Genomic DNA, 25,699 nt, shown 5'->3' with positions numbered 1-25,699 from the left:
AATTCGATTTATTTCTTTTTATTAACGGTTTTACCTTCGTTGAGGCTTTGCATTTGAATACTGTCGTCTTGATGACCGTCCTGAACGATGATGCTTCCGGTGGAGTCCTGAAGAAGCCCCGTTCGTCCGGATCCAAACCTCATCAACTATTCAAATTGAAAACACTGTTCTTTGCGTGTCGTATAAGTACCTTAAATATTTCTACCGATTGTTACGCTAGTTTTTTACAACCTACTTTGGTGTCCCGCTAAAAAACGTGTGTCGTTAAGCAAAATCGTTTGTCGTCGGACATACGTACGTGCAAGCTACGTGAAGTGAAATAATTTACCCCCACCGTTAGCTACAGCGAATGATTTTCAAAGAACAGATACTAAAAATAGATGTGAATTTAACGCAGATAAATGTAAAGCTAATGTGAAGATCGACGGTTGAAAAAGAAGAGAAAAAAAAAAAGAAAAAAATTAAGCAACGTCCGTTTCGAATCGTACGAAATCGGTTGCGAGATGTTAGTAAAGGTGGTCGCTGTGATATGTGTTAACAGCAGACATGATTGCTGTGATAATCAAACGTGCAAACTTAATTATTATACGTACGGGTGTGCGCTCGTCGGCAGGTGGGAACGACGAATTAACGATCGGCTTCTAAAACAATGGCAAACTAAACATAGCGGCATCCAAACGGAAAAGGAATTTGCTCAGCGTTAAAGAACAACTGCAAATCTGGAAGGCGACAGCAAATCAAAAAATCGGAAATTATCTGAAGGGTGACAGGGGGGTGGAGGTCAATATCAACAAAATATCTTAACGTTAAACTTGTACTTTCTCCGCGGATTGATTTGAATTCATCAGAAATTCTACGCGCTCGAGGGCGCCGAACATCGATCGAGTAATTGTTATCCTTTGTCGGAGAAAGTCGACAACGAAATAAAAAAGTGTTGAAAACTTAAAATTAGATGAATCGATGGCGTAATTTACAGTCGAAATGTATGTATATACCGACGTATGTATCGATGACTGTCATTCCAATGTGTACGGTTTATCTACAAGAAAACTCAAAGATCGAAGCTTGACTACGAGAAACTCGGCTCATGCAGGACGAGATCCTTACGCGAGCCTTTCGTCGCGCCGATTGCCATCTCTGAGAAGGTGTCCTTCGTCTGATGGAAACGTGTCTGGACAATGGAGTGTCCAGATTCTCCAGTTTGCCGCTTAAACGTTTCATTTTCTTCGCCTGTAACGCTTCGTTAGTAAAAGCAACGTTCTTCGGAGAGAAACATATGTTACAAGGATCCATCGTATTCGGAAAAAATGTTAGTCAGAGAATCGGAAAGCTTAGTTCGTGTTACCGTGACGGCGCCGTTGTTAATTACTCTCCTCAACCGCAAACAAGTTAATCGGGGTGTCAGTAACGAGAAAAGCTTTCAATGTATTCATGCCTCCAGAATAAATTCAATAGCTCTCTGCAGCCAAATATTTCTCGATGCCCACAGTTCAAGTCTTACGTTAGGATTTAGTACAATTGATTATAATTACGCATTGTTTAATCATCAACATAGTTGGTACACACGATCCGGTGCATTCACAGTCAACGAACGAGACGAATGCGAACGATAAACTCACCGGCTTTTTGCTCAGGAACTGCGACTGCAACGCCAAAACATAGTAGAGCCAAAATAGTCTCAAGCAGTAGCCGTAAATCAACCAATCGGCGTCCTGCGTGTACTCCACGTCCCTGGGGTCGGTGCAGTTCGTGTGATAAATAGCAGTCAAGGCGAAGTAACGTTGCCAGGTGCTGTTCAAGGGTATCAGCTCTTGAGGCAGCTGATTTTGGTAAGTGAGCAGAGTCAGGATATGAAGGATCACGAGGACCATCACGATCTTGCAGAGCACAGCGAAGCCCTTTCGGAGTTCCTTGTTGCACGCCCACCACGTAGCGGCTCCCAGGAAGACCAGGAAATAGATACCACCTTCCACGGATGGTTTCAAGGACGCAGTGATACAGAGCGACGCCATCACTACGTAGGTTCCGATGCGTCCTAGGAAGTTAATTATCTGGCCGCGAAAATTCGCGTTAGTATGTACGTTAGGACTGTTGTGTAATTGTCAAAATAAAATAATTACTTTGCAAAGAACGCTAGATGACTGTGGCTATTCAATTTTAGTTTAAATCAGCGAAATCTACCCTTAGAGATTTAACTCGTAATAAGAATTGAAATTTTGTCATAAAAATTATTAACGATTCTACCTTTGCGGTTCTGTCCTCGGTTTTCTTGGACGCGACGGTCTCTCGATGCAGGGATGCACCCTCCTCCACGTTGTTCATGGGTTTTTGTGTTAAGAAACGACATATGAAATACACGGCGACGGTGACGGGTAAAACAACTAACTCTGGCGTCAGCCAGAAGAAGATCGACCAGACTGACGCGTTATCTAGCCGTACAAAACCTATGTGCCTGAAGAGCACTTCCAGAAACTGACCTACGAATAATAAAATTTTATTTTATATAACGTTTTCAATCGTAAAATGCTTGTTTTTTCTTTCGTAGGAAAGAGGAGTCTGTTTGTAATTTTCTTAATAAATAATTATAATTTTATTTTAAATTCTTTATTACCTATACGGTTGATAACGTTATATAATGCTTGATAAAACCGAAAGCGTCATAAAGAATGTGCTGGAAAATTGTCAAGACTCGCGTATTTACGTTTGAAACAAAATCAATTGACCGTTCGAAATGTATGTATGTATGTATGTATGTATGTATGTATGTATATCCATCGCTCGAACGTATAAAGGAGTATTGGCAGGCATAATTCACAATGAAGAAAGTGGCCTCGAGCAGTCAGTTCACTTTGTTTCTGCTTCAGCATAGTGCACGGCGTTCGAGTTGCAAGATAAATGACTCATTATCGAATAAGAACAAGTGTTATTTAACGATGCACAAAGAAACACACGCGAGCAGAAATAATTGGTCGACAGAAGCAACGAGACCATCGACGGTGACATTTATCTTTACCTAAAACTTAAAAAATGACATGTTTCTTTCTTTCTTGAGGAAATTGTTTACGTACAGTTCAGAAGGAAGTGGCCGTAAGTAGGCAGCGCCAGTAAAACTAGGTGAAAAGTGAATTGACTGATGGCTGTGAGGAAAGATAGGCCGATGCAAGTCTTCAGGTAGAGGCCCGTGTGGCCATGCATTGTTTTCGTATTCGGTATGGGCACGTGTGGCGAGTACAGCATCAGACCCAAATAAACAAGGGACAGTCCGACTGGTCGCCATATTGTACCTGTTTCAATAAAAAAAAAACCAACATTTTTAACTCATTCACTTGCAATTTATTTTCGTGCAAGCGCGCCTCGTCGTAGTTTAGACCGTTTAATTGGGTCGCTTGGAAATTTAATTGGAGGGTCGAAATTTGCAACGTAATTTTTTTTCTGCGAGGCATTCTCGAACGCGATAACAAACGGCAAGGGGCGTAAGAGGTTAAAATCAGATTTTAGTTCTCATAAAATTAATTTAAAATAAAATGTTTATTATCAATCTTTCGCACGACATTATCGAAGCAATATTTATCTACTTTTGTTTTTCCTTCTCTCTCAATTTATTATCTGGCAATTTTTGATTTCATTACGCGGGTAGCAATATATTAGAACATAAAAAAACTAATCGTTTCGTGACCTTTTCCAAACGATATTCGTCGCGATGTGGAAATGCAGCTCATTCTGGCGATACGAAGACAGAAAGAGGGAAGGAACGACAATTTCTAACTCGTTGAAATGTCAGATTCAACCTAGGGAGTTCAATGATAAGGCTCCACGAGATTTGACATTTCAGTCCCTCGGATTTCACGAAAAGTTCCAACAAATCCTATACTCGTGAACGTCGTGAACGTTTATTACGTTTTATCGTTTCGATTGGAAAGATAGTTAAACTCCTTTAAGAACCCGTTTAATATGCATGAATCGTAGGTGGTAATGGAAATACATGTGCGCGTAATTAGATGGAAACAGCACCGGGCAACGGTATGTTAATTGCTTTCGTACCGTTGGAAAATGTTAAACTCGATTAATCCATTAATGACTCTCTTCGTGGACGACACATTTCTTATCGTGTTTCTCATTTTGATAAACTCTCGTCTAGAAAATTTCCATTGAAATTGTATTCGGAATTCGCTCCATTTCCGTCCAATTTACACGAGGTACTTTCTATTCACAGAATGCGTTCTGCTTACTATTTTCTCCCTCGTATACACGAACGAAAAGTTTGACCGGCTGCCAAGGAAACTCAAGCAAGCGTTTTCCGTGTTCCAGCACCGTTGCAAATTATTCGATTATTCAATTATACCTGTATTTTGCCGCGCCGCGCTTCCAGCGCTCAGAATATCCTTCATATTGTAATTAAAGAAGCGTTTCTTTCAATTTTTTGAAAGACGCCACCTTAAATAAAGGAGAAACTTTCTACTTTATTCCTTACGATAATTAGTAATAAGTCAAGACAATGTATGATATTTAAAATTGAGACTTTACGTGTTAATTAATGTACTTATAAAGATATTACACGAATTTTGTCATGTAATTTACTCTGATAGCGAACGAGTACATTAATATTATTTTGATACCGTGTCAAAAACGTTATCGTAATCAGCGAACATTTAAAAACGTATTTATTTGCTCTTTTTGAAGGTGTACTTTAGAAATCTTAAACATTGGGAAAACGGAAAAAAATATCTTCTCGCCTGGAAAATATAGAAATCCTTGCAAGTTAGATATTTGTTTTTGTATACGCGTCGTATGAACAATGTTGCACGCGATGTTTATTAACATTATACAGTTAATGATAGAAACTGCGGACTAATTACTCCGTTCGGCTTATGCGAGACGATGATTCGCGCGATAACGACAACGACGACGTTCAGCGTTAGAGTCGTAATGCTTCTTTTTATTCCGGATAATTTGGGTCAGAAGATCAAAGCAGACACAAAAAGTCTACTCCAATAAATTAAAATTTCCTTTTATTCCAAGCATTTCGTAGCAACGTTTTCGATGATAAATATTTCGTGTTTTGGCTTTGCAACGGGCGAACGTTCGCTGAAAATTTACAATAAAGGCGCAATTCAAGAGACGGTGCACGCCTAATTATAGACGACGCTAGTAAACCGATCCTAACCGCGTCTCGACACTGTCACCGTGGAATCCTGAGCCACTTTCTCAAATTTATATATGTGCGTTGACTAAAAACGCTAAGTTTTCGTTTCGTGCGAAAACTTCGACTTACGTCATTCGTCGGTTTCTAGAATTTTTCCTGCTCTTCTATTTTTAAGATTACATCGTTAAAATCTAATTTGGGATCATTTTTAATACAATTTTAATCATTGTAACGTAAGAGCATTAAATTCAAGAGTAATACAAAATTCATATCTCAAATAAATAACTAATGTGAAAGAATAAAATTGCAACACTCAATTCGACTATATGTTTTTTAGATGTGTTTCTGATTACATACAAAGTTAATGATCTAAAGTTATGAGTCGAATTAATTAAGATTGGTTCTGTTCGTTTTGCCGTTAAATTAGTTTTAAGGAAGATATCTTTTATAGTCGAAAAAATGAGTGAAATGAAAGCTAAATCACAATTTGCGACATAGCGTGACGCATCGTTGATCCAGCATATGTGGCTCGCTGATAACACACTGATAATTAACGACAGTGTTAAAGTTTCTCGGTAATACAACTGCTAGCACTCCAATTTAACAAATTCCTTCGATAGATTAAATTTGTTACTTTTTAAAAGAATGAATCACAACTCTTGGGAAAGCGTATGTTTATCGTACTCAGTTAACGAGTTACGTAACAATAAGTAAGCAGCTGAATTAAAAAATATTCACAGTTCCATTAGTTTTGTTTTTGTAACATTAAGCAGAGCTGCTCATGAGGAAAAATTCTTACTCTCCAACTATAAACATATCTTGACACGATCAACTGTTTCTTGAAAACATTGTAGAAAGAATGTTTGAATTTAAACTTATTCACAACGCTGTTGTGCACAGGAACAACCTCGAATTTCTCGACTTCATAACTGATTATTCATCTATTCTTGGTCTCTACCTTGAAACCTATATCGTCTTTCCAGGTTCACACGATTCACTCGCCTTCAACAAGATGCACACATGTGTGTACGAGTAGTGGTCGTCAGTTGATCATAAACAATGACTATTTTAATAGAGTGATGTCATCGAGATATTCTCTAGCACGATATTAACATCGAAAATACATCGAATTCAATTTTATACGCGAATAAATTCTTGTGACATTTAATTTCTACCATGATGGAAGAATATTTTAATAAAAACACGCTATAAGGACATGCTCGATAAGGACTCTGTTTGAATGACAGAACGTTTGAATAATAGAATAACGTAGATTGTACTATATACAAATACTCTTGTATTATCCTCAGGAGTATTGTGCGAATCCATCCGTCCTTCTTTCAGTATTGTGTTCTTACATTCTGAAGAAAAACTATATGAAAGGTCCAAACGTTGAATGGTATAAAACTCGTACCGAGTTTTGCCTTTAATTTCTATATACTCGATGCTTTTATCAAGATTAAAAATAAAAATTCACTCAATAAATGTACTTGTAAAAATCGTTGTATCGTCGATACTTTCCAGAGCCCCGTTTCAATGCTCTAATTATTACGAACAGCGTTACCTCGAGTATTAGTGAAATCTGAAGTAGAGTATGGCGTTGATTACCAGACATAATTAGTGGACGCAACATTTCCGATAAACGAATGTTTGCATTATCGATCGTCTAAGGGTAACACTAGAATGGTTAAACATTTGGAGAACAGGATGATTTATGTTATCGACCACAGTTACGATATCGTACTAATACACGTGGCTGCAGCGTGTGAGCAAATTGTTACCTACACGAGCATTATTCTCGATTCGAAGTTATCTTACATTCTAAAAATAATATACGAATTATTATGAATGTTTTTCAATTTTCGAAAGTCAGTGTTGCTTTTTAATTGAAAAGAAAACATTTACTGAACGAGATTTACTCGAGAAAAACAGAAATGAAAGGAAGTTTTGACGAGATAATTTTAACAGTATCGAAAATGTATATTTTAATAATTATTAATGATTTATCTAGCTACTGTATTGGACATATTCAAAGGAAATTGATTTTAAAAACTAAATAGACACACCCTGTATTTTCTGGCAGTCACTCTGTTGGATAATAGACTTTTCTAAGGTCAACTTTTCAATTAATCATCATGCTACTTACATCCTGCCAGGACAACTGGAAGGACGACCCTGAGAAGGGCCACGTTCAGCCAATACTTCGGCATGCCTCGATTTCCTGAGATGACCTTTCACCCTGAAACAGAGAAAAAGAAACGATTTACGCTCGTGAAACTGATCAACCGTTGGCGTTGTCAACATCTCTCGAGATTTTCCAGCGACAATGTCAGCTTTGCCGAAATCGATACGACACTGCCGCAGTCGGATACCTTTAACCTCGTTTTGCCAAGAGACGTACCATTGGTGTTCTTAGATTCGCCCAACGGTTTTACTACCAACCTGACCCCTTTCAAATTTACCGCCCATCAAACTTGCAATTTACTTCCGGTCGCTCATGTCGAGATCTTAAAAAGCAACGTTTTCCCAGTCGATACTAGCATCAGATACGTTTCACCAACAATATTTTCGAATTAGCCTTCGAGTGACAAGACTAAATTTTATAACAATGCACCCTTATAGTTTTTATACAATTTATAGTTCAACGACTACGAAGCTTTAAAAACATCAGATGAAAATAGGATCATCTCGAGAGCTAATTGCATGTGGGATCTGTTCGAGACCCGAAGGAAAATAGAAGTCCCTTGCACGATGGTTCGAGCTATTAAAAAATATTATAGTACTATTACTTCGTCGCGTAAAGTCGCTAGTCTGGTTCGTTCTGTTCGTGTCGAGCGTTAATGGTATTCAAACATATCACGAATGCACGTCGGATGTGACGTGCACACCATCTGTGCACATTTCCTGCTTCCGTATAAGATTCTACGATGGGTATCGGTATTTCGATCCGTGGCAACGGTAATCGTTATTCGTCGCTCAGTTTGGACGACTACCAAAAGCTTGCACTCTGCGAGACAACGTCCTTTCCTGCCACTTAACGCAGTACAAACACATGCGTCCAGATAAAGTAAATTCTCCGAACAATATTACTTGAAAGTACCTTCGTTCGCTATTAACCACCTGATACCCCGCAGGAAATTCTGTGTATTCCTCGTTTAGAAATGTACAGCTCAAAATTTATATCAAATGTAATGACTTAAATAAGAAACATTTTGGGGCCTTCAGTTTTGTCGAATAGATCGAGTAGTTCGATGAATAAAAGTGCATAGATCGATAAATTACTTTATTATCGTCTCGTAAAAAGTGAAAGAATTTTCCGCGTGACCTGATACTATCATCATTTTTTGCGTTTGAAATGAATACGACGAACCACGTATACTGGCTTCAGAAAAACCTGTCCACGTTACCACAAAGGTACGTGTTTCGTCTTCCAGCGCGTAGAATGCGGTTGAATGCACAAGCCGATTGGCGATGACTTCAGCGCATTTGGAACAGTATAGACAAGTGTTTCGAAACCGCTATCGTGTATCGGTCAATAACTTAGCACGCAAGTATGTTCAAACAATTCCTATATTCTATCATTTTATGTCCATTCAGTCGCGGTTAAATAATTCAATTTATCACGGATCTTTATACAAATTCATATCTTCATTAACCCCTTAACGCTCTTATTTTTCGGGTTAACCAACAATGATCAGTTTTCTTTATTGGATTTGTTTCTAAAAATACGGTTTTTGTTAATTACAATGTTGTATCTAACTTATAATTTGAAGAAAAACAAATATTATCATCCCTTAAACCGTTGGATTAAACAAATATTGTTTTTCAAATCAGTCAGACTCGGGCATGAACGTTAAGGGGTTAATAGAATTAATGAAACGGGAGCTTTGTAGAGGGTTGTCTCAGCCCCTAAATACAATAATTCGTATCTTACGTGTTTCTTATATTTTTGCATATTAAGTGTATTCTGTAAATTTTTGAATCTGTCTAATAATTATATACGGAGTCATTAAACGCGAGAAAATAAATCTCGTACACGCAATCGGTCAAATACGGTATTTAAGGCGTTCCAACCATGATGTATCAGTATCATATACCTATATTTCATCAACCAAACCCCCGCACGCTTATTGGCGATCGATGACTGAAGAACGAAAAAGCTTGACATCGTTTGACAGAGCGATTCTAAGAAAAGAAGAGCTTTCGATTGGCGAGCGTTTCGATAAAAAGTGACGCGCCCAGCCTAATTATCGAGCAATTACATGACAGAGGGGATGGAACGGTACTCGTGCCGCGAAAGGTGCGCCTTTCCCGTTTCCAGAACACGGTTCTCCATTATAGTTCGATATAACGACAAAATAACGCCACGAATGACGAATCTGGACATATCATTAAACAGAATTTTGTACTTTCTGAAGCGTTTCGTGCTAATTTGAACACGCTTTCAACCACTTTCGTGTTTCGTTCCAGATCTACTAATTGGGCTCATCAGATTCCATATAGCAAATCTCGCTTTAGCTATAAATAAATATCTAGAAGGATCTACAATGTGTAGAAATAATGTTTTAAAAACATCGAAACTCCTTTCGATTGTACCTATTATTATCGAGTGCGTAATTTCTAATAGATCGGAGATTCTATCTTAATTTATCGTACGATATTCGTTCTAAAATTGTACCACATTGTTCACAAACGGACTGAAAATTAATTATGTCAGACACAGTATCGATTATTTTTTATTTCGGAGAACACACCTATTCAGTTTCAATTATGACATCTGTTACATTATTACCGTATCTACTCTGTTAGACTTATGATATGCATGTTTCCGTCTCGAATGCGCGAACAAGATTGTATCGCTTATCCTTACTGTGTACTTTGTATTATTGCACGACCTGGATCAAAGGTACAGTTTAACAATTTAATAGCTCCGTAACAGGATCGTGAAAATTGCTCACAGGTAGACGCAGAAGAATGATTACACGTTTATTATCGCGATAAAAATAACCGTCGAATGGGTCAAGACGTCAACGTAATTCTCAAGAGCGCGTTATTTTATTCTCCATGTGTCATTCTCCATCGATCGAATGATAAAGGTCGAGGCAATAATGAGAGAAACACGTTTCTTACTATGATCGGCATTAGAAAAAGCTTGCAGAGGGAAGATAGTCGCGCGATTCGTACAAGGGTGCGTTTTTCACGTGATCCATTAAAGTTTCATGTGTCCTTCGAAGCATCGTCTTATCGAGGTTCTCTTGATTACGGAAAAGGTGGAGTAATATCACCTTTTGATAAACAACAGATTGTACCACGTGTACGATCAATAAGACCGGTGTGTATGCCTATAGAATCACATATCATAAGAACGGTGCCAAAAGACACGCGATCAAAAATAGGATTCATTTTAGGATCATCAAAACCTTGGGAAACTTCAACACTTCAAGGATATTACGGTGCTGGACAATATTGGCACACCGACTTTATGGCCGTAAATTTGTTTACTTTAGATCTTAACTTTCAAAGAAATAGTTAATAATTCCTTAGGTGTCTCATGGGGAAAAAAAATACTGACCACATTAGAAGCACTAAAAAGAACTATAAAATACACATTAAGAACAGTTTATTTACTAACTTAGTATCTTTAATATAGTGAAAACAAGGACATACGAGTACGATACCGTATTGCTTATCAAGTTTATATAGCATATTTTTAATGTATTACTACTTTTTCTGATACAGTGTAAATACTATACTGTGCCAGTACATTTATCAAACGTATGTATACACTGAGTTGAGAAGCAGTTTATTTATTTATTATATAAAACTGATTGGCAATCAATGCATTTATAGTAACATGGACAACTTATTTCGAAGCTAATTTACGTTTCCAGTTTATAAAATCAGTTTAGTAAGAGTGATTACTAAAATTATGAACGGATATTACTTTTGCAGGAAGTGTATTCGCGTTATTTAAGCAACCTATCAATCGTAGCTGTATTTTAATCGACTGTTTGTTGTTTTGCTGTTACGAAACCAGTCTGAGAGATGTATAGGAACTGAATGATATAAACATGTGTCATGGGTTACTTTCGTTTCGACTGTACGGTCGATTCAGATACGTAGATCTCACCACAGACGAGGTATAAATTGAAAAATTTCAAATCGTTCTAAAAAAATTATTCCCAGTCACAGGGGTGAATTACGATCATTTTTGGTGAATAGACATACCTCCGAAATCCTACCCACTTTCGAGAAAAAAATTGGAGAAGGTGTGATAAATTTCGTCAAAATTGAAAAATTTCAAATAGTTCTAAAAAAATTATTTCCGGTTACAAGGGTGAATTACAATCATTTTTGGTGATTAGACATATCCCCGAATTCCTACCCACTTTCGAGAAAAAAATTGGAGAAGGTGCGATAAATTTCGTCAAAATTGAAAAATTTCAAATCGTTCTAAAAAAATTATTTCCGGTTACAGGGGTGAATTACAATCATTTTTGGTGAATAGACATACTTCCGAAATCCTACCCACTTTCGAGAAAAAAATTCGAGAATGTGTGAAATTTTTCGTCAAAATTAAAAAATTTCAAATCGTTCTAAAAAAATCATTTCCGGTTACAGAGGTGAATTACAATCACTTTTGATGAACAGACATAGCCCCGAAATCCTACGTACTTTCGAGAAAAAAAATTCTTTAGCGAAAATAATATGTCTGATTCTGACATTCCGATTCCTCTGAAATTTCAAACAATGAGTATTAATGAATCTAGAATCTAGTATCTAGAATCTCTCATTAAAATTTTTCCCAGGAATGACCGAACACCCTGTATACTATTATGCAAGAAAACTCGCGCGCAGTTTCGTACAATTTCGAAGATGAATCACTAAGTTATCGACCACCAGTTGGCAAGCTGACAATAAGTTACAAGTTTCTGTTTATCACTTTCGCTATTGTTCTAATTCGAAATCTGGCAGCACCAACCATGTTATGCGTGAATTTTTTAGTTTCTAACGTCTCTCTACTGCGCTTTAACTTCATCAGAAGGTGAGTGCAAACTACGTACAATGAACGACTGTGAGTAACTTGCTCCCCGCGCATGATTAGTATTCGTTAGTTTACTCTGAATCGATGTCGATGACAGAAGCATTGTGGAATCTCGATAATTCTAGTCTCCGTTCTGAAAGCTCAATCGCTTCGACCGGTATAGAAAATGTTATGGACACGATTAGACACGGCAGACGGAATCGTTACTGAATGAACGTTCATGGCTACCTGCCGTGTGATTGATTTTATATACCGAGGCAGACATGCTATCCATTGTAGGCTACCGGCCACCCTTGGATTTATCATTTAACCTTCGTTAACCGACTGATACACAAAGTCGCTAGGAATAGTACCAAGTAAAAGCTAAGTACAATTACGTCACGAAGAATTCTAGGAGCCAAACGATTGATAAGACGTTACACTTGTTGTTTAATTAACACCCAACTTATACGATGTAATATCAAGATTATTTAAGTGATTGCTTGTTGCACGAAATTCTTTTTCCTTGTTGGAACGTGATATTAAAAGCTCGTAACGCGATTACACGCGCAAGGTCTTCCTGGAATAATTACTTCTATCTCTTTAAAGGGTGTTCGTGCTTTGATTCCCCCCACGTTATATTCTATTAAATTTTACGAGTGGTAATTTGCAAAAAATGTTTACACGTTGCGTGCACTTCTGCGTAGATGCGTGCCACACGCGACTAATCGGGGGGGTTGATTAAAAGAGTGTACGGAACTCATTACGCTTTTATGGCGGCTGAAACTTACGCTTTTTGACGATTTAATGAACGATCGATTCGCAGTATGATTATACCCTTTATACGAATGTATATTTGTGGTTTGAAGAATCGAAAACATAAAATAATAATTTTTCATAAGAGTCTTCGTTCGAGTTTGTGTTACAAAAATACTCGATAAAACAGAATCTTTTCGCACGATAAATTTAATTATTATTAATAAATAAATTGAATACAAATCGTAACGAATAAAGTACAAATTAATTATAAGTCAGATGAAGTATATCTCATACGAGTGGTTACATGTATTTTGAGTAATCAGCAAGAATTCGTAGAATAACATGATAAAATAAAATGTACTTGGAAATATTCGACTACTAAAAAGGCATCTTCGTTTGTTACAATCTCGTGTTTATATATTAGGGTAAGGTTGCTTTATCTAGACCGCCATTTAAATTGGACTGCGTTGTAACTTATCTATCGCTCGGAGTTTCAACGTTGCCATGAAACTATTACAGTATGTGGATTCACGTTTGAAAGTGTAATAGAGAAATATAATACAATTGTCGCGTAGGCACATATCATTGTTCTGAACAAAATTTATAGGTTGCACCAGCAGAGTATTGTGTCTATAAATTGTTGTCGAACACTCCAAGGTGAAATATATCAAACATTGTCTGTAAACTTGCTAAGACGAAATGTTATATACGTATAAATCATACTTTAATATTTAAGGTGACTGGACTTCCCACGTTGAAACAATTTAAAATACGTATTATAGAAATATTCGTATTCAATGACTGCAACTTGCTCTTAAAGACAACCAAGTTATGTATGTAAAAATTATTAATTTTAGAAAGTAATCGTCTAACAAAGGAAAAATTATTACATTACTATATGTTTAACTACTTGTTTGCTACACGAAAGAAAAATAAAAAATCGAGGATAAAATAAGTTTGACAGTACACAACATGCCTGTAACTCACAAAATAAATTAATCTTTCATTTTAAACTGCTGACTTTATTTTATAAATTTAACTTGCCAAGTGTCCGAATATTTCTATAGCCTCAAAATTAACCATGATTTTTTTCTGAAACTACGATTGTAAATACATAAATACTTCCTAGTATCTTTGCATTTCCGAATTAAACTTCTTGATAAAAAAAAAAAAAAACATCCAAGAAGTCACGTCCACTCGACGAACCCAAACATTCCAAAAATTCTCAACAGGTGTTAATTATCAATCGATGGCGTCATCGCCGTATGAATGGCGCGTACGTAAACGAACATCCTAAGTTCGCGATAGTCATTGCACTATCGCTTCGCGAGGACTCTGCGTGTTCGTGAAAAATGGCGAGAACGAAACAAAGAAACCCGATCGCTAGCGCGATGATTCATTGGCCGCGAACGATCAATCTCCCCGTAAATTATTAATCGATCGAACTTCGCTTTCCGCTGTTTCTCGCCATGCGTAACCGCGATAAACGGATCGACGAACGAAGTTTCGTCTGCCCCAACGTGTTCGATTAGTTTCCCGCCGCGAAATCGTACACACGCGAAATGTCAACGACTTTTACGATCGACTCGCGTTCCACGCCGACGGAACGTGGCTCGTTTCTGGCTTCTGGGTCACGGGGGATCGTGACGGATACGATTTTCGGAGCAGTAGGCCGCACGAAACAGAACGAACCCTCTACTTTTCCACCAAGAAGTCTTAATTCGTCTTAACGAAGATGTAGAAAGTCGGTGGATACGATTCGTTGGGCGTCAGACACGTAGCGACGTCGTATCTTTAAACGCGCACTCTACGTCGATCGAACAACGTTCTACCAAAAGCAGCTAAATAAATCTTCTAGATTTTTTATTACTATCATTTTCCAATCGTCCACCGCTCGATCTATGTTTACCATCTCGTTTATCGGAGAAAATCGAACCGCCTGTATTACTTCTATGGGAGTGTCTCTGATAGCAGCCAGCTGTCATGCAGCGTTTCTGCCTCTATTGCTCAGCGCGCGATACGAAAGCGGACGACAGACGCAACGTCACGCGTTGTTTGCGCGTAGGTGAGCATTCGTGCATGACGTTTGCCGTGGTTTTCGAGCAGACACGGTCAGCTGACGGGGAATCGTCTGTTGGGAACCGGTCTTACGCGCGAGAGACCGCGGAAGAAAGGAGTTCACCTTGAACAGTGCGACGGTGGCTGGGTTTCAAAGCATCCCTCGCAGATGAGTCTCTCCCAGCTGTCTTTCGGCCGATCGAATCTCGAGGAGAGCAACATGCGCCACCCGGCTTCACCACGCGCGAAACGTCGTCGTCACAACACTATCCACGTTATCTCCGAATCGTTCGTAGACGATTTACCGCGGCTTTGCCAGCGACGGATCAATTGTTGGTTAGCTCAATGACACGACGCGGGAACGCCTGCGAGGCGATTACGACCAAGAACCGCGACCCATCGGTTCACGCTCGAAATGGAGTCACCGGCTCACTTCAATCACTGATCGTCGACCCATGCCGGCTCGACGCTGACTACTTTACAGCGAGACGGTATTCTACGCCTGTCAGTGGCGTCAGCCTTCGCGCACGCGCAGATCTACTGCGTCATTGGCAGTACCGTAGCTACGAAGACGGTATTCGTTGAGAGATCGCTGCACTGCACTGTCATTTAGAAGCTGCTCTTAGCCAGAATTAACTATTCAACCAACGATGGCTGGAACTGCTTTCGCTGTTCTTAAAGATTCTCGGTTGTAAATTTTTAACAAATATAAAAGATTTAGGTAAAAAATATTATGTATATAGTGTTACATCACGTATGTGAATTGACAAATCAATGTATTGTACGACGTTCTTCAAAGTATTATTCGCGTTTTATATTATAGTCATGCATTGGTATTTCGCGAAACTTTATATGTAACATAGTATGTATAAACATAATAAAAATTGTTCTCACTTTTATTACAACGCTGACATCGAAAAGAATTAATATTTTACCTTTGTAAATACTGATATAAGGTAGGGGGTAGATTTATAATACCACGTTACTTGGTAGAATTACAAATCTTCGAGTCACGAACCTTTTATTGTAATCGTCGCCATTATCAGTCATTCCACCATCTGTTTTTTCTTATTTTAATTGAAATGTCATGCTTGGGGAAATAATACACTTTGTTTCTACCGTGAAATACCACAAGTTCTTGCAAAATTTATGTAGCGTAACAAAGCTAATATCTACTTCCTTATATTTATAGAATGTGTGATTGAAATGCAAATTTTATTGGAAAGCCTTTTCCCTCTATTTTGTTTGGGGCTGTTTTGAAAATAAAATACCATTTTCGAAAAATAAGGTCTACTTAAATGGCGTTGTACATTATACTGTGATTATTCACCCATTTGCGGTAAATACAAACATTACACTGTTAGATACTAATAGCAACACGAGGATTCATTTCCATAAACAGATTTGGTTATCTATTATATGCATTCCATTTTTTCATGCAATAGTTAGAAAATAGTGCTGTAGACTTTTTGTTAATATAGTTTGATAGGTAGTCGTTCGATACGGTATTAGATGTCGCTTGTAGTGCGGTTGATTCTTCGTGTTATAAATTCTGCCTCATCGACAGAGCAACTCCTTCGAGCTGCAACCGTATCCGCGCCTCGGAACATTTCCCTCGTCGGAAGTATAACGTGTAAATTAAAAATTTGTACCGATTACACGTCCAACTGCTTCATCATATAGTGAAAGAAGCCGAGTATCGAGAAGCTAAAACTCAAGGGTATGCATGTTGCTTTCGCCCATGCCCAGAGACTGTAAAATTAGCGAGACACCACAATTCGTTATTATATTCTTTCGTACGTCCTAGTATACGATAATATTTTATTTACATAATATCATCATATGTACAATTCTATGATAGAAATACATACCAAACGTACTGCTACTTTTCTACGGATCTATCTATACATAAGTGTAAAAACGCTCGATTCTTTGCAACTCGTATCTACACGACTCTAATAAAAACAAATACCACTTAAAACTACATCGAACCGGTCTATTACAACTAATCGCGGAAGATGAGATGCGTTTCAAGTGGAAACAAATCTATAAAATAAAAGGAACACTGGAATGAATGTTACTTTCAAGTATCTACTCCCAGAATACCGATTTTCTCAAAATTCTTAATTTACTTGTAACTGTTGTCAGCTACTGTAAAGGGCGATGACGTAGGGATCGTGCCGCAGTCGAAAATAACGACAGGTTTGACCGGCACATCGTCAGCGTCTGTCTTCGTTTGCTCGATCTTGAAGACCACGTCCTGGCCAGTAACGATCTACAGGAATAACCGATTAACTTTCCACGCTATAAACGTTTCCGAATCTCTCACCTTTCCGAACACCGTGTGCTTTCCGTCCAACCACGGCGTAGGGATCGTCGTGATGAAGAACTGGCAGCCGTTCGTGTTCTTCCCGGCGTTCGCCATGCTCACGAACATAGGTCCGTTGTGGCCAATGTCGAAATTCTCGTCCTCGAAATATTTACCGTAGATGCTGATCGATCCACTGCCGTCACCGTTCTCGACGTCTCCACCTGTACGAATCAGAGGTCGTTGTAGCGAGTTTCGGGCACGTTAGCACCTTCGATTACCTTGAATCATAAACTTCCTGATCACCCGGTGGAATCTGCTACCTTTGTACGTTTTCCCAGCCACACCAGTGGTAGCCAGAGTTACGAAATTTTTCACGGTTTTGGGAGCAACGTCACCGAACAAGCCTACCACGATTCGACCAACCGGATGATCGTCTATCATCACGTCGAAGTATACCTGTTCGGTGACTTGAAGACTATCATCCTGAAAGAATTTTTAACAAGATGTTAGGTATAAATTGATTGAAAGCTAAATATATAATTTTATTGACCTAGGCGTTGGTGGAGATCGGAAATGAGAAACCTTTAGGCGTTAGAAGGCAACGTGTCGCTCTATGAATTATGAGACGACACGCACACCGTATGAATAGACAATTTTGTCAAAATTATGAGAAGAGACAAACGTCTTAATTAAAAAGATACTTTTCAAATCGTAAGTGGAGATCTCTGTCGTCAATTTAAAATAGATGTTCGATAATTATTTCATTGTTCGTGACTTTAGTCATTTATTGAAAAAAATTGATACTTTTGGTCGTAAAAGAATCATCTCAGATCTGATTTTATTTAAACTATTAAAAAACAAGCTTGACTACGTATTGTACGAAGCTTAATCGTCCCCCATTGACAGAATTCTAGATATTTTATCAAATTAAATAGATCCCTGTAATTCAATAACTATACATATTTACTGTATCTTAAAATTTCAATAAAAAATGATGCAATCTTATACACACGATGGAGGACACTATGCTGCAGTTATACATGTGCACGAGAGAAACCTTACGTTGTGGGGCTCTATAAACACATCGCGTACTCGATCTATACTTCGATTCATTCTCCTTGCCTCATACAAATATCCATTTCAACAAATTCTAATTTTAATCGAATTCAACGCTGTAAATTTGTTGCACTTCCCTTACACACATTATTTATATCTATCGATATCTGTCGTCGACATTCGAGTTCTTGAATTATTTTCGTTCCCCCCCGGGGGGAGAATATTCACAACCCGACGATCTCGCGCCGATTTCGTTAACGATGTCGACCTAACGGATCGAAACGCGGAAGGACGGCGATATTTTCTGGATTAAGTGCGAAACGGTACCTCTAAAGTCGCGACGACCGCGACCAGGCAGGCTATCGTCAGCAGGATCTTCATGACTCTGCGATTTCGCGGCGAATGGTCCGAATTCTCGGACGATTTCAGATCCATCGGTCGACTACGAGCAACGATTATCACTTGCGGTCCGGAACGTCGCGCGAAGACTGAAACGGGCGTCGCGGAATGCCACTGTTTCCGAAGCACTTCGTAGCTTGTGCCGTCAAAGTGCTTCCGATTAAATCTGTTTAAACTGAACTCATTCCGAGAACGAATGATGCAATTCCTTGCAATCGCCCAATTACGCGTCGTTCCTATTAAAATTCCTACTTGGACATTGTACCGACCCCAATACCGCAATTCGAGAAGAACTTTTGCTGGGTCGGAAAGCCTCGCTGCGAACTGTCACGAACTAATATCAATTTGTTCGCGTTCAAGGTAACTTGGATTGATTCGATGGATAGAATCGATCGACAAGACATTAACACTAAGTCCTGACCACGAAGTGGGGGAGTAAAACAGTTTTGTTATAGCATTCATTTATATCCAATCTTTCTTTAATTTTAGTTATTTAACACCGAATAGTAATGAGGAATATGGACAAATTATTTTTCTATACGAAGACAACGGGAGAGTAGACATTTTCACTACTTTTAGTTTCTAAAAGAATGGTTATAAGGAACAGATTTAAATCAATTTTTGAAAACGGATATTCTAATGATAGAATATCATTTGCACGAAATAAGACATTTTTTATTTCAGATCAGAAATGCTGGGACTTTGAATTTCAGAATTGATCGAATTTATGATTCTGATATAAGAGGTGGGAGGCTGGTAACCAACCCCCTTATTATATGAAACGTTTTAATAATCCTGTTTCATCGGTTGTGGATTATAGATAGGAGATACGTATCTTGCAGTATCATTAAACCCGAAATAAGTTCCTCATTAATCTTCTGGAATGGAACAGAATGAGATTCCAGCCTATGGAATCCCACAGCAATTTAATTGAAATTAAAAAGTCGTTATATGTGAAACACAACATTAGGAACGACTGATAACTTGGAAAGAATATGATACTTTCTTAGACTTTAGAGTAATAGTGTATTCGTTGCATTAATATCACATTTGAGTGTACACTTTTCACGTTTAAAATAAAAAGGATCTACAGGATCCTGAAATCCTAAAAAAAAGGATATGCAAGGACATAAATTGAGCACAAATCCTTAGATGAGCAATTATTCATGAAAAGAATAAATCTTAAAAAATTGAATTTCTAATTCGAATTCAAAGACTTAACTGGTAACGGAGTCCCATTTGTTCTATCGTAATTTCAAAAGAATTCAAATTTTGTCTAAATTAATAACCGAGTCGTCTGTCTGTTACTCGAATTTTTTATTTAAATGAGAACGTGGCTCGTTTCTGTCGTAGATCGCGATCGCGATTATCTGCGAAAGCAAATCCTCTTAGCGCCAGTGACCGGGGTCAAAGATCCTCGGAGCTGGCGGTTCGAGCGACCCGGCGCGTCCGAGGCGGTTCGAGCGGAGCTCGTTAAGTCCCGTTATTCCCGATCGTCGACCGGGTCGAATATCATAAAAGGTGGGACCGTCGACGACCCGGGGATAGTCGTTCGAGGATGGACAAGAGTAGCACAATTCGCGGTGCTCGCGGTCGTTTTGCGACGTTCGCGTTCCTGGCCGTTGTCGGCCTCGTCGTCGCCGGGGCGTCCGTGATCGAACGAGAACGACGGGATTTCGTGATACCAGACTGGATCGAGATCGTCGACGAGCCCGTCGCGGAGACCTCCAAGACCATTCAAAGGGCGGTCAGGGTCAGGGACTCGAAGGTGACCTACGATGGCGCACAGGTGTGGAAGATCCGCGCTCCCGAGGGACAAACGGTGTCCAGCGTCGCCGTCGACTTCCAGGAAGCTGGACGTTCGTAATTTTTAATAAAAAATATCCGACAGATCGATTAACGTTCAACTTCGATAATGATTTTTTTATTGGGGTGACTGAATCGGATGTTTCAGAATCTTTAATCTCTACGTTCGATTAGTTAAAATTAATGGAATTGGTATTCTATGGTGATCGTACCAAGACGACTTAGACATTGATGACGTAGTGAAATTAAATTAAAAGATTCACAATAATAGTTTACTTTCGCGTTTCGGCCTTGGAAATAAATAAAATTGAAGTGCAAGTTCATATCGAAGAGTTTATCGATTTTAATAGTAACTAAAGGAATCATTCTAGTACTGCATCAATGTTAGTAGCACTTATGTCGACAGATATAAAACTCACGAATATCGTCACACGCAACTTGTTTTTCCAATATTAAAAAAGCTATAGAAAATGTTTTATTCAAATAACAAACAAATTTTCTGCAACATCAAGTATAGACTTTCTTATAATTATTCTTCACGAGAGTTCAAAGTTATCATTCTCAATATTATCAACATGTATCTCATCTTTGTGAATGTCATTTCAGTTAACTAATACCAAATATTAAAATTAATTTAAAAATATGATGTAGTTAAATTTCTAGTGTCTCAGCTTTATGCCTGAATTAGAAATCGATAATTGCAATGACTATGTTCGTCTGCTTCTCTGTGGCATACAGTATTGTCTCTTTGGGTCGGAAACGACACGGCGATCGACGTAATGGTACGCTCGGAAGAAATCCCCAGAGTCGCTCGATATTTGAAACAAAAGGACTTGGAATACCAGGTAGTCATCGACGACTTACAGAAACAAATAGACGAAGAGAACAACATACTCTCCGAGGAGGAGATGTTGGAGCTGGAAGGCCGGAAAGGTTTGGAAAACTTATTTTATCTAACTTTCCCGAGCGACGTTTCAAACGGCTCCAATATGAATTTCAAACCCTTATTCGACTCGCTTACTATTTTATGCTTCGCTTGATTTTCTCTTTTCGCCTGTACGCCATCGCGCGGATAGAATTCATTTATCCGCGAATCTACGATCCGTCATCTTCATTCGCTAAGTTTCACCTTCTTCCGAATCGTTCGGGGAAACTACCGTGAAACGCGTTCGACGGTGAGAAAAAGAATGTTTCACTTGTCATTTTACTCGTTCCACTGACACGAATGGCTCTCGGCGAAGCGTTTTGTCGCGATTTTCCAGTCGAGTCACGTATCGAAGAAAGCCGACGAAAACAAATGGCTGTCTTCACACGCGACGCAGATTCGAAAGTGATTTCTATAAGTGTCGTACAACAACCCGATAGGCCGTTAGAGATAGTGCAAAGTATTTTCATGAAATTTTTTGCCTAAACACGTCTCAACTGTACAGAATAAATTCTGTAAAACGATATCGCACAGGATCGAAACAACATCATTGTAATCGTTTATTCTAATCTAATCAGAATTTGTTAAATCCCATGGCACTCGTTTATAGAAATGCTTTGCGATAGATAAAGTACTTTTTATTTTTGTATTCGTCGTACCTTCTTCTTATATTTTCAAGTAATATTTATTCAAGCTTCTGTCAAAGCTGTAATTTTTTACCAAACACGAAAACATTATATTAACTATTTTAGACAGAAGTTTATGTCGCGTAACACCATTTGAATAATTGAACAATCGGTAAACCTCAATTTATTTAGAGAAAGGGCACTATTATTCTATGCAATGCTATTATTCGTTTCTCACAAACATTCCGACGATCAGTTATAAATAAAGTATGTGCATTTACAGCAACGCTATTTCCTAATGTATAAAACATTGACAGAAACCGCCTTCCACTCCCACGTTTACGCAAATAGGTTTTTCCCTGGCGCTTTCTTTTTCTTTAACGATGTTCCCACCGAATCAAACGTCAGTGTTAAAGACTCAAGGGACAGTGAACGTTTTGGAAATATCTTACCACAGGAGGACTAGTATAATTTAATTTCTCTAGGCTAAATCGGGCGAAACTTCCGTCCGCCTAACGACATTCTAATACGCGAACGGATTGTAAATGATCTACGGCCCCAGGTATATTCACGGACACGATTCGTTAGCGATCGTCCGAGATCATTAGCTGTTGGTTATTTTCGATGGAAAGGTACGAGGTTATCGACCTCTTCGCGATTCAACCTGGTAACCCAGTTCCGGTTACGTCGATGATGCAGATTTACATTAACAGTTATACACCGCGTGATCTGCTACGCACGTGCTCTCGATCATCTTCTCCAAACTCGACGCGGAACGGAGCCGCGTATTGTCTCGATAACGATTCCGTTACCTAAATCCTGCCAGCAACGTTTGGCAGTGGGCCCAGTACGAGGAACATTGCTGGAGAGAAACTTGCTGGGATTCGACTGGATTCGACTGGAATCGCAAACGAGCTTAGGAAAAGTATTGCAACTTGCAAATTAGTCGTTCTGCCAGTAACAAATTGCGGTAGCAAAAGACAAATAGCTTCTAGGAGGCCATTTGTGTTGCATCTTTTTAAATCACCCAGATCATTGAGAAAAAGAGCTCAACTAAATTGGTTAAATCGTATCATGCATAGAACGTGGCACGATTTGATGTGTTTGATTTATTATTAGTTTTACGATCTATATTGCTTGTCAAGAAACATTGCTGGTTTTTGGTCCAGCGATTTTGAAACTAAATCGTGTGCAATATCATCTCTTACAGTGTGACCAAAGTAGTCAAAATCCATTTGAATATAGATTTTCATAAAAATGACCGTTTGATTTCAAACCCCTATTTCTCGTAAATTTCAAGCTTCGACAATCTAACTTCGATGCGAGTAGCCAACGAAACACGAGTAGACACGCGATTCAAATAAAAAAATCGTGGGTGTTCATTTCGAAATTTCTAAACTTGCTTTTCTGGCTTCGATTTCGACTAATGAGCTAATTTTTTAGCTCGTTACGCTTGGTGGCAGGGATCCGCGGTCAGAGTGCGTGATAGATACTCACGACCTCGTCCTCGTCCTCTTCGATATCCTGTAACTAGCGTACGCGGTGGAGGTGGCCCTTGGCACTTTAGGGGTGAGCTTCTCGCGCGCGACAATCCGCTTCGTCGATTCAGAATCGCGCTGTAATTCGCGCAATCTACCAAATACTAGTACTCTGCTAATATACTTGTATCGGTGTCGGATCTATCGACTCTGAATCCACGGAGCGGAATGTTATCACGTATCGTTTAGGGGCGTCGAACGTGCAACCTCCGAATAATCTTGAAGGTATACCTGTCAGGTCATCGAATGGAGTGGTCCAGTTATCATCGTCTCGAGGACATCCATACCTATCTCGATTATCTCGCGGAGACTTTCCCTGATGTTTGTTCCGTCGTCAGCATCGGCAACTCGGTCGAAGGAAGGCCCCTTAAGGTATTTATTCCCGACTACCAGAACCTGGGACAGGTGATTCTTAACCGACGAATACTTACCACAAGATCCAACTTTTATTGTAGGTTCTAAAATCCTTGTTGTATTTATAGTTGTGCTAGCTTTCTTTAAATTGCTCCACTAGCCCAAAAAGATCAGGAATCCGTTCTTAAATGAGTAATAAAATTAGTAGATCATATACAAGACTGTACAAATAATAAATTAATTTCATTAATTCCCAGGAGGTAATACTAATATTTCAAAATAAAAAGCAAATGTGAAGTCGGTGATATAGGTCAGTCAATACCGTATTTGGTAGGCTAAATTAGTCGAGTCGGTCAAATTAGTATGCCACTCATTTGTCATCGTTGCTCTACTAGATTTAGGTTACACAATTGATATAGCAGTTGCTCTACCAACCTTACGATTTATCAATTATTCTTCTTCGTTGTGAGAATTGCAAAACGTGCAGCAAAATTTGCAGTTTAAAAATGTGATAAATGACGACGTAGGTTCTAAGGATCAGTAACGGGAATCAAAATGCGCCCGCTGTGTGGATCGACGGTGGAATCCACGCCAGAGAATGGATCTCACCGGCGGCTGTCACTTACATCATCGACTATCTGGTTGAAAATAGCGAAAATCTCGAGACCGATTTCTACATTTTACCAGTTGCCAATCCCGACGGGTACGTAATTAACAACTACTCAACACCAGCGTATTCCTGAAGATACGTTAATATCTTAGAACTGATTTTCAGATACGAGTACACTTTCGTCAGAGATCGTCTGTGGCGGAAGAACAGAAAACGCGCGATAGGCAGCTCGTGCACCGGCGTCGACCTGAATAGGAACTTTGGTTATCGTTGGGGCGGCATGGGGACCAGCAAAGATCCGTGTCGCGAAATTTACGCGGGCTCCGGACCATTCTCTGAACCCGAGACCAACGCCATTAAGAACTTCTTCGAAGCCAGCGCCGCCAATTTCAAAGTTGGTTCAACTTTTAATTCGCTGATTTAATTCACTCATCCAGTTCTTTAATCTCTCAACCAGTGAGATGGTTGAGCCTTCGTGAGCTCATTTAGAACAAACTATACGCTGCACCAAACTTTAATTTAAAAATAACAATTTGTCTTTCTATTAAAAAAATTAAATATGTTGGAAATTTCTATTCATCGTTCGCGAACTAAATTTTACAAACTCTGCTTACGAATTATTTTTAAATACCGAGGTTAGGCGTTCGAAGTCCCAAGGATGATAATTTGCAACGTAAAATCAATGTTCTTATCGTTTGTCTAGGCATACCTGTCGTTCCACAGCTACGGTCAGTTCATCCTGTACCCATGGGGTTACGATAAACGCGTTCCGCCTGATTACGCCGATCTCGAGAAGGTAGGCAGACAGATGTCCTCAGAGATGAGGAAAGCGGGAGGTGCCAACAGCGGTTACACGGTCGGAAACAGCGCTACCACTTTGTACGCGGCTTCCGGCGGATCCGACGATTGGGCCAAGGCGATACTCAAGATGAAGTACTCGTTCACGGTCGAACTGAGGGACACTGGGAAACACGGCTTCGTCTTACCCTCGCGTTACATCATCCCTACCTCGAAGGAAGCTCTGGCTGCTGTATTGGTCGTCGCGGATGCTTGCAAATCCTTGTAATTATCGAGCTACGATGAGTTACGA

The 25,699-nt window shown here is 39.1% G+C and overlaps 3 protein-coding genes across 4 annotated transcripts in view; 1 reads left to right on the top strand and 2 right to left on the bottom strand.

Moving 5' to 3' along the window:
* Nucleotides 1-15,445, bottom strand: part of LOC122404995 (piezo-type mechanosensitive ion channel component) — a 29,691-nt gene extending 14,246 nt beyond the window's left edge. Inside the window, exons 1-7 of the mRNA XM_043409442.1 lie at nucleotides 15,109-15,445; nucleotides 7,290-7,382; nucleotides 3,069-3,284; nucleotides 2,245-2,477; nucleotides 1,620-2,051; nucleotides 1,108-1,230; nucleotides 35-146 (exon numbers count right to left, since the gene is read on the bottom strand). Of these exons, the coding sequence (XP_043265377.1) occupies nucleotides 35-146; nucleotides 1,108-1,230; nucleotides 1,620-2,051; nucleotides 2,245-2,477; nucleotides 3,069-3,284; nucleotides 7,290-7,353 (1,180 nt within the window). The 5' untranslated portion in view covers nucleotides 7,354-7,382; nucleotides 15,109-15,445. The remainder of the gene's footprint in view (nucleotides 1-34; nucleotides 147-1,107; nucleotides 1,231-1,619; nucleotides 2,052-2,244; nucleotides 2,478-3,068; nucleotides 3,285-7,289; nucleotides 7,383-15,108) is intronic.
* An 846-nt stretch (nucleotides 15,446-16,291) lies between these two features.
* On the bottom strand, nucleotides 16,292-18,865 carry LOC122404996 (peptidyl-prolyl cis-trans isomerase B-like). 2 transcript variants are annotated; one of them, XM_043409443.1, is made up of 5 exons: nucleotides 18,679-18,865; nucleotides 17,574-17,778; nucleotides 17,314-17,516; nucleotides 17,117-17,259; nucleotides 16,292-16,736 (listed from the first exon to the last, which is right to left on the bottom strand). In XM_043409443.1, exons 1-5 carry the CDS (start codon nucleotides 18,784-18,786, stop codon nucleotides 16,640-16,642), a joined length of 756 nt encoding a protein of 251 aa, XP_043265378.1. In that variant the 5' UTR covers nucleotides 18,787-18,865; the 3' UTR covers nucleotides 16,292-16,639. The 2 variants fall into 2 exon arrangements, with proteins under 2 accessions (XP_043265378.1, XP_043265379.1); XM_043409444.1 differs by lacking the exon at nucleotides 16,292-16,736 and adding an exon at nucleotides 16,751-17,030 and having other exon boundaries at nucleotides 18,679-18,863.
* Nucleotides 18,866-20,308: 1,443 nt separating this feature from the next.
* On the top strand, nucleotides 20,309-25,675 carry LOC122404774 (carboxypeptidase B-like). Its single transcript, XM_043408998.1, has 6 exons — nucleotides 20,309-20,609; nucleotides 21,295-21,489; nucleotides 23,884-24,017; nucleotides 24,527-24,702; nucleotides 24,775-25,003; nucleotides 25,313-25,675. The coding sequence occupies exons 1-6, from the start codon at nucleotides 20,309-20,311 to the stop codon at nucleotides 25,673-25,675; spliced, it is 1,398 nt and encodes a 465-aa protein (XP_043264933.1).
* The last annotated feature ends 24 nt before the right edge of the window (nucleotides 25,676-25,699 follow it).

This window comes from Colletes gigas, unplaced genomic scaffold (assembly GCF_013123115.1).
Source record: "Colletes gigas isolate AHSC1104 unplaced genomic scaffold, ASM1312311v1 Colletes_gigas_Sc00003, whole genome shotgun sequence".
Classification (NCBI taxonomy): domain Eukaryota; kingdom Metazoa; phylum Arthropoda; class Insecta; order Hymenoptera; family Colletidae; genus Colletes; species Colletes gigas.
This window is presented reverse-complemented; position numbering and strand designations above follow the sequence as displayed.

What these genes read in the sequence shown, in the direction of transcription:
- LOC122404996 (XM_043409443.1), bottom strand. Translation starts at nt 18,786, where the DNA reads ATGGATCTGAAATCGTCCGAGAATTCGGACCATTCGCCGCGAAATCGC. An exon ending in AGCACACGGTGTTCGGAAAG is followed by an intron (nt 17,260 to 17,313) that starts GTGAGAGATTCG and finishes TTATTCCTGTAG; the next exon opens with ATCGTTACTGGCCAGGACGT. An exon ending in GTAGCTGACAACAGTTACAA is followed by an intron (nt 16,737 to 17,116) that starts GTAAATTAAGAA and finishes CTAATTTTACAG; the next exon opens with TCTCTGGGCATGGGCGAAAG.
- LOC122404774 (XM_043408998.1), top strand. Translation starts at nt 20,309, where the DNA reads ATGGACAAGAGTAGCACAATTCGCGGTGCTCGCGGTCGTTTTGCGACG. An exon ending in CGACTTCCAGGAAGCTGGAC is followed by an intron (nt 20,610 to 21,294) that starts GTTCGTAATTTT and finishes TGTGGCATACAG; the next exon opens with TATTGTCTCTTTGGGTCGGA. An exon ending in CCAGCGCCGCCAATTTCAAA is followed by an intron (nt 25,004 to 25,312) that starts GTTGGTTCAACT and finishes TCGTTTGTCTAG; the next exon opens with GCATACCTGTCGTTCCACAG.